General features: G+C 37.0%; 1 protein-coding gene across 2 annotated transcripts; it reads left to right on the top strand.

Moving 5' to 3' along the window:
* sash3 (SAM and SH3 domain containing 3) lies at window positions 1-8677 on the top strand. 2 transcript variants are annotated; one of them, XM_058797797.1, is made up of 8 exons: window positions 1-241; window positions 2462-2554; window positions 4704-4835; window positions 5502-5646; window positions 5724-5875; window positions 6873-7085; window positions 7176-7320; window positions 7423-8677. In XM_058797797.1, the coding sequence occupies exons 1-8, from the start codon at window positions 179-181 to the stop codon at window positions 7638-7640; spliced, it is 1161 nt and encodes a 386-aa protein (XP_058653780.1). In that variant the 5' UTR covers window positions 1-178; the 3' UTR covers window positions 7641-8677. The 2 variants fall into 2 exon arrangements, with proteins under 2 accessions (XP_058653780.1, XP_058653779.1); XM_058797796.1 differs by having other exon boundaries at window positions 4701-4835.
* Window positions 8678-8817: the final 140 nt, after the last annotated feature.

Raw genomic sequence — 8817 nt, 5'->3', positions numbered from 1 at the left:
TCCAGCGATCAGAGAAGAACTTTTCTTCTGCTTCTTCCTCCTCTGGTGGCTTTTGTCTCTTTGTGAGTGGCACCGTGGCAGTAAGACCGACAGTTAGTTTAGCACAGCCAAGAGTCATACTGCCACAGCTATAGTCGTGGTCCTCAGAAGAATATTGCCCACCCACTACTGGATCAAGATGTTACGACGGAAACCATCCAACGCATCTGAAAAGGAGCAGACCCAGGTGCAAAAGAAGAAGGTAGGAGTTTGTATATTAATCTGCATGTGTGGCCCTGTTTTGAACAATTAAAGCAAGAGTAGAAATGATGGAAGTTTCCTTCTGGAGGTCTTCAAGGGAACACGAACACACATAATATGCTGTTTAAAAAGCAAAAGGCAAATGAAACAAATGCATTGTGCCAGAACACATGTGGTTTATTTGCTAACTGTTCAATCAAGAGTACTTGGAGAGGATTTTTTGATTGTTTTCATTCATCTACATGAATAATAAATAGTCCTATTGTAATATGTCCTGTTTGACTTCAGACCTGTAAGAACTGAAACTGTATGATTGTTCTGGGTAAAATGCATGGCTGTGCAGCAGTTCCTGTAGAGAGACAGCAGACCATACCACACATCCTGAAACAGTTCATACTTCATCATAGCAAAGCATCCAAACACAGCTCCTCAATTCAAAGTGACATTTACGTAGGTCTTCACAGCCCACTTCACTTCTCAATCAGCGGTTAACTGCTTCTACAGCATTACTCTTATTTTCCATTTGATTCACATCTTGCATGTAACAACCAACAGTTTCGATATTTCTCCTCTGAAACTGCAGGTGCTTTGTAAATGCATGCAACCCAAGCAAAGAGAGATCTGAAAATCTTGCTGTTGTGCATTTCGGTTATTTTGATGTCTTTTATTTATATGTCTTAACCAATGCCTTTCTCATATCCTTATCCAGAGCACAGGATGTTGCATAGAGTTGACATGCATTATTAATATGGTGTAAATTAAAATACTTCCTCCACATCATCTCAAATGTTGCAGTTTCCTCTTTGGTCATGCTTTTTCAATCGAGATCTGTCAAAAATATCTTTCAACATCTCATGATGATGCAAAATGTTGTCACTGTGTTGGGGGAAATTTATAGAGAAGGTTTGTGCAATGATAAGTTTGACAGTAGGTCATTTTACCAGTATTTACCGGCTGAACAATCTCTCTGCTTTAAGTCGGCTTAGCAGATTGCAGTAAGTCGTGTGTTGTCTAGATAGTGCACAGCTCTGCAGGGATTGGCTGCATGTTGACTGTGACATACCCACTTCCTGTGCTAAAGAAGAGTGCCACTGTGAAAGGTTGAGATAAGAGAAAAATGTCAAATTGGAACAAAGATGCACAACAGCCCACAAAACCCATACTGAATGACTACCATTAATTAAAAAAAGAGTTTCTTAGACATGAATGAATCTACTCTGGTTCAAGTCAGACTTTGCAATACAGTGCCTTTTAAAGTTAAATTGCAACAGTGTTAATAATAGAAATGAGCATCATGTAATATGGAATTACTTTATCATATAGATCAGTGGTGACCTTTCACCTATAGACCTTTGATTTGGCCCACCATGCCATAACAGAATAAAACCTAATTTTTATGCATCTGTTAAATGTAATTATAATTTATGTTTAGTCCAATGGCCCTCAATTAAGTTGAGTTTTTGGCCCTTTGTAGTAGAAAGATTAGACTGACACACTGTTATTACTGTTGTAATCAATTACATTGAGAAGTTACATTTACAAAGTGTCACCAAACACATTTTCCTATCTGTGAAAACCAATGAAAGCTTATTTTTCATGAACAGTTCAAAGGTTTTTCCACTCTACAAAACACTCATGAGTTGAAGCAGGTGCTATCAATGCTTATAATTTCATCTGGCCCATGGATCTGAAAAGAATAATGTGGATTCTTCAGCTCAAATGTTACTCTAGAGGCCCGATAATGCCTCCAGATATTGATCAGGATGTATGCTTGTGGAATTACAATAACATTTAATGGCCATTATAACATGAGCTATCAGTTAAAGTAAACTGGATTTGTTCGTGATGCATAGAGATTAAATTTCATCCGCATAATGCTGGATGACTCTGCATTCAACCATAAGGCCATTGGGTCAGGAATCATGGCAATAATCTAACTGTCTATACACTCTCAGAAGTAAAGGTACAAAAGCTGTCACTGGGGCTGTACCTTTTCAAAAGGTACACTTTTGTACCCATTAAGTTCAAATATGTACACTTTAAGTACTAATATGTATCTTTAAGGTACCAAAATGGACCTTTTAGGTACAAACATGCATGTTTTGAAAAGGTACTGCCCCAGTGACAGCTTTTGTACCTTTATTTTTGAGAGTGAATGTGAATGCTGTACTCTATGGTAACTTTAATTAGTCTGTAATGAGAAACTGTTCTATGTTTACAGCTGACTCTGCAAAGGTCCAGCAGCTTCAAAGACTTCATGAAGCCAAAGCCATCGGCACCCGTAGTGAGCTCTGAGGCTACACTGGATGAAACGGTTTGTGCAGTAGTTTGTTAAAGAAATAGATCACCACCAAAAAATGAAAATTCTGTCATTTACGCACATCCCTACAGGTTCCAAACATGTATGAGTTCTTTTCAGCTGTTGAACACAAAAGAAGATATTTTGAAGGATGCTGGTGACCAAACAGTTGACAGCCAAAGCATGGAAAAAATACTATGGAAGTCAATGGATACCATCAACTGCTTGGTTACTAACATTCTTCAAAATATCTTTGTTTGGAACAACTTGAGGGTGAGTAAACTATCCCTTTGACTATAGAGATGAATTTGTGATACTCAAGCCCCAACGTACGACTGTCTCATTATTATCAAAATATTGTAAAATGTGAAGCTGTGTCGGAAAAAAACAACAGCCGAGTCACAGTTACCCTTAAACCAAACTGCTAGAATAATGCTTAATAACTGCTTCATTTGAAAGCCACACTGTTTTAAATATATCTAGACAGGATGTCATCCTTTCATAAGCCATCCAAGCAGAGAGCCTGCTTAGCCTTCTTTCTGCTTTTCAGAGAAGTAGACAATTGTGCTATTTTATGCAGAGCAACTGTGATGCGTTTGTGCACATTTATATTTATATACATTGCAGTTCAAAAGTTTTGGGGTCTACAAGATATCTATATTTTTTAAGAAATACTTTGAGCAAGGATCCATAAAAATGATCAAAAGTGACAGTAAAGACATGATGTTACAAAAGATTTCAAATAAATGCTGTTCTTTGAAACCTTATAGAATCCTGAAAACAATGTATCGTGTTTTTTTCCACAAAAATATTAAGCAGCACAACATATTGATAATATATACTGATAATAATAAAAAAATAAACAGCAAATCAGCATATTAGAATGAGGACTGAAGACTGTAATGGCTGCAGAAAATTCAGCTTTGCCATCACAGGAATAAATTATATTCATTCATTACATTATATATAATCAAATCGGTTGTGATCTTCCCACTATTGATGAGATCTATGTCTCACGGTTTAACAATCCTGAAAGACCCCTTACATCCAGCCAGACACCTCTTTACGCCTCTTCTTTCAGGCAGACGCCTTGAGCAATTAAAACTAAGTCTACACGTTTTCTGAACAGCACTTAATTCCTTAAACTTAATTAACTTCATGCTCTTAATTCCTCTGGTATCTATGCGTCTGCATTTCACTCCTTATAATTGATCGGACATATATGTATAGTTGGATTTATGTATGTGTATGTATTTATGTATGTATTTAATGTATGTTATTGTTGATGAGCTCACCAAGCAAGTTTGGCAATAAATAAATAATTACATTTTAAAATATATTCAAATAGAAAACAGTTACTTTAAATTGTAATTGCAGCCTTGGTGAGCATGAGACTTCTTTTTAAAATAATTTTTTACATTTTACGTGTATATATTTTTCAATAAATAAATATTAATATATTTTTTGGTTGTTAAAACAGTCTCCTGTTCAATATCGAAAGTAAGTGCCGGAGTTAAGTGAAGTGCTGAGGTATAAACAAAGGTAATGTAAAAGACAGATGTAAAATCCCCTTGACGTTGACAGGTACTTTTTTTTTTTTTTGTCTGTGCCTTTGATAACAGCACATGTCGTCCTAAAAGGTGTGACATTTCTCTCAGAGCTCAGAGAGGAGGAGTCGCACTGACTCACTGTGGGTAGTGACACAAAAACCACTGTCACAGACTTTACTGGAAATCCTCCTGAGAACAAGGGCTCATCGCTTTAAAACTAACACTGCTCATAATGAGTTATGTCACAAATGTATATGCGCTGATTCAGCTCGGGCAGTGCAAACCTCTGAACATAACATGGCACATTACAAATGGGTTATGAAAAACATCAAAGAGCTCTGCGATCAGTAAATAAAACACAAAGGTTACTTCAGGTAAATCAAGGCAATAAGTTCAAAGAGAAGTCTGTCTCAGTTTCCTTAATGATGGAGCCAGGACATAGTGCACAGAACAAGAAGTCTATGAGGGCCAGCAGTATAGCAACAGTTATTCATTGCCTGTAGACATTTTTAGACAAGAGGAAGTTTGATGAGTTGAGAGGACAAAATTAATAGCTACTGAGTAAGTGCACGTAAAAACGTCATAATTTTTTTTTGTTAAATTTCTTTCAGCAGCTGGAGGGTGCACCGCCAGAAGATTCAGGGAAAAGTAACGGGAAACTGGGAAAGAAATGGAGAAATGTCATAAGCCGCACAATGACCCGTAAAACCTCCAAGATGGTGCAGAAAGCCCTTGCGGAGGAGGGGGTGAGTTGAAAGCACAAGTGTAAAGTACAATATGAGTCAATGATGAACTAACAATAAACACTTATTCATCTTGGTTAATGTTAATTGCTACATAAAATATAACATTTCAAATGTTTTAGAATTTACACATCCAATTTTATAAATTATATATAATAATTTAATTGCATTTATAAAGTAACATTAAACTATATTAATAAAAATAATTAGTTAGTGATACCTAATGCATTGATTAATATAAATTAATTTAACCCTATTGTAAAACGTTACATTTAAAATCCTGTTAAAATATCTCAATCCCATAAATATTGCTATAAATGTTTATTTTATTTTATTATTTATTATTTTATTTTTATTTTTTATTTTCCTAAGTAAACTAACATACTTTCTAAAAAATCATTTAATGTAACAGATTTAACTTTTCTGATTTCTAATTTGTTTTTTTTTTCTAAGTCAGCTAACATACTAGCAGCCTATCTAAGAAAAAAGCAAGCACTTAATGTAACAGATTGAATTTGTCTCCCCCATGTGGATGATATTAGAACATTTCATACAGTCAGCAGCACTCTTAGGATGCTTCCAGTAGCTTAATGATAGGTCACAAAGACATTCACGAGGATATGAATTAAATTTTTAAACTTTTAATTACGTTGCGTTTGTTGATTTCAGAATGAGAGTGGGGAGGACGGCTCCATGTCTCCCATGTCTCCAAATGACTGGATGCCAGATCTCATGGCTGGGAACAGAACGTCTGTGTGCTCCAACAGCTCAGAGGACACAATACACAGCCCTCTCTCACGCCAGCTCTCTGGATGTAAGCCAGCTCAGCCCGGCACAATATGAAGCTGAAGCAAGATCATGAGGCTGATTGATTTTTTTCCTGATGTGCAGGTGCTGACAGGCAGAGTCTGGACAGTGGCTTCAGCCAGAGAGACAGTATGAGACTGGAGGACAGCACCTACACAGGGCCCTTCTGCGGCAGAGCCCTCGTCCACACTGACTTCACCCCCAGCCCCTATGACATCGAATCACTCAAACTACAGGTCAGCGTTTTAAAAAGTGCTGTTTTTGGATTAGTTCATCCAAAATTGAAAATTCGGTCGCCATTAACTGTTCTATTTATGTATTCTTCTTATTTGTTTTAATACATATTTATATTGATTCTTTTCATTGTTATTTATATTTCTTATGCATCTGTTATGATTACTGTTATGGTATTTTTAAAATCCTTTTTATGTAAAGAACTTCAAATTACTATCGTGCGCTGCGCATTCATTCAGATGAACTGATAAATGGCCCAGATCGCTTGACGGAGAGTGAAACTCTGAAGCGCTCAGTCAGAGTGTTCAGCGAGTGAAAATATATCTGTGCTAAACTTATACATAGCCTCCAACTCAACACACTGGCGAGTATAATCTGAGCATTTATTAGCCAGTGGCTAATATTATACACTATTTAGTCGCCCAGGGTGAAGATTTAGTTGCATATGCGAGTGATTTACTGGCTATGCGCTACCACGTTTGTATTTATTCTTCACTGCTCTAAATAGTGGTTGCTTGTGCACAACTTCCTGTGTTTGCATTCTGAGCAGCGAAGAAGAATTGATTTCCGATTTGCAGCGTTAAGCAAAGTTAGCGCGCATAACTATAGGTCTTGTTTAAGAATGGTATTGGATCGGTACATGGATTCAAGTACTCGCCGATACCGATGCCAGAATTTTTTGTGGTATCGGTGGAATTTCCGATACTAGTATCGGAATCGGAACAACCCTACATACAATTAGAATGACCAAATACAAGCATCAAAAGCCTTGTAAAAGTATCAAAAAGTGGTCCATAAAATTTGTGTGCTATATTTAAAGTGGTTTTGAAGTTTGAAATTTGAAATCCCCAATCGTGAAATAATAACAACCAGTATATTATTCAGAATTTCTTGTTCTGTATTTCAAGAAAGTAAATAATGACAGAATTTTGGATGTAACTAATTATTGCGCATCATGTATATTGTATGTCGTGCACTGACATTTTTCAAAACACACAGAAAGGAGACATCATCCAGATTATTGAGAAGCCACCAGTTGGCACCTGGACTGGTAAACTCAACACCAAAGTGGGCTCCTTTAAATTCATCTACGTCACAATGCTACCAGAAGAGGACACACCACCAAAGAGGAAGCGATGCCAGAGTCAAGGACGCAAGAACAAGCCCAAACCACAAACCTTGGAGGAAGTTCTGCAGAGAATAGACCTAACTGTAAGCCTCAAGTTACTTTCTCTTAAACATGTGGGCCATTACGTCACAGTACAATAGGATCTGATCTGACTGATTTCATTGTTTGTTCAGGAGCTGGGATCTCTCCTGTCCATGCACGGCTTCCAGAGTTTGGAGGATTTCAGAGGCCTGAAGGAGTCCCACCTGAACGAACTGAACATTACAGACCCCGAGCAACGGGTGAAGATACTGAAAGCAACAGAATTGCTTCATGACTGTAAGTCCCCCAAAGAACCTTTTTTTTTTCTTATTTGTGTTTTCATTACATATTTATAATTTGCAGTCTGTTTGATGTACTAACATCCTTTCTGCTCTCCAGCGGAGGACGAATCCGATGCAGAGGAGCAAAAGTCTGAAATGCCACGGGACTCGGGTTGTTACGAGAGCACAGAGAACCTGGCAAATGGACGCGAGGAGCCTCAGGTGGAATCCCGACTGGAGCCGGAGACTGATCCGGACACAGAAACAAAGCTCAATGCAGTTCAAGAACAACTGGAGGAGCTGAAGGTGGAGAGTCCTGAGAACCAACCAGAGTGAAGCCACCAGAATGTTCTTTTGATCCTGCTTTTTTGAAACTCCGTCATCCTCTCTGATGGAGAGTGTCATGTCCACGTGCTGGATTAAATTCATGAGAAAAAAAAAAAACTTTAATATGCACAGCCCATACAGAAGACAGTTGGTCGTCTTAGAAGATGGCATAGAGATCTTGAAGGTACCATAATTTATTCTCTCTGACATTATTGTTCAGCAAGACCCCAAAAATCTGGAAACGGAAACAAAGTTGTAGGATTTTGACTGCATGAAGTGATATTCCATGGATTAAACCTACGGATATGTTCTTACATCTTAAAATAAGAAGAATGCTGGTACCCCAAATATTGATTTTACTCAGCTTAGTTTAAATATTTAAGCCATCTTTTTCTGGTAAAGCGTTGATGTGTATGACCTAACTGTGATTCTCTAATATCTGAGAAGTTTCACCATCATGATACCTTGAGCTATAAAGTAGCATTTTATTTACTACTGTTCTACGGTTTCTGCCGGAATGAATGTACAGAGTAACACGACTGGTGCGCTCAAAAATGTTTTTTTGTCAGGCATGAAAGAGGAAGAGCACATTGTTCAGTTTTATTCTTTTGCTTCTGTTTTGGTTCCCATTTATGGTAATATTTGTTATAATATGTTTTCAAAGCCATTGTTGTTTTGATTGTATTCCGTTTTAGCCTTCCGTTTGTCATTTATATTAATGTCTGTACTTTCATAGTTTCTTTGCTAGTTTTGTTTGAGTTTAAGAAAAAGAAACCATTTTGAAACTGCACCACAAAGAGATTGTAATAATACCATATAATTTAATGAACATACACATACACACAAATTCATAAAGTAGAAAGTGAAGAGTATGAGGATATACATGATCACAGTGTTATTACCAAGCAAAGTGAACATAACTCAATTCGTGATGTCGTATAATGTGTACGTTATGCATCGTATCCAAATATCTAGAGCAGACCATCTTTTGCTAATATTCCAAACTTATACATTACACTGACTTGGCATTAAAGTTTCTGATTTTGTTGCGCCTCATTTAGTATATTATGACACATTTCATGATAAACAAAAATGTGGGATTCATTCAGCGCAGTTTTAAACACATTCCTACATACCTTCAGCCTAGCAAATTAATATTCACATCTTCCATACACACACACAATCA

The sequence above is a fragment of the Onychostoma macrolepis genome, chromosome 14, assembly GCF_012432095.1.
Source record: "Onychostoma macrolepis isolate SWU-2019 chromosome 14, ASM1243209v1, whole genome shotgun sequence".
NCBI classification, from domain to species: Eukaryota; Metazoa; Chordata; class Actinopteri; order Cypriniformes; family Cyprinidae; genus Onychostoma; species Onychostoma macrolepis.
This window is presented reverse-complemented; position numbering and strand designations above follow the sequence as displayed.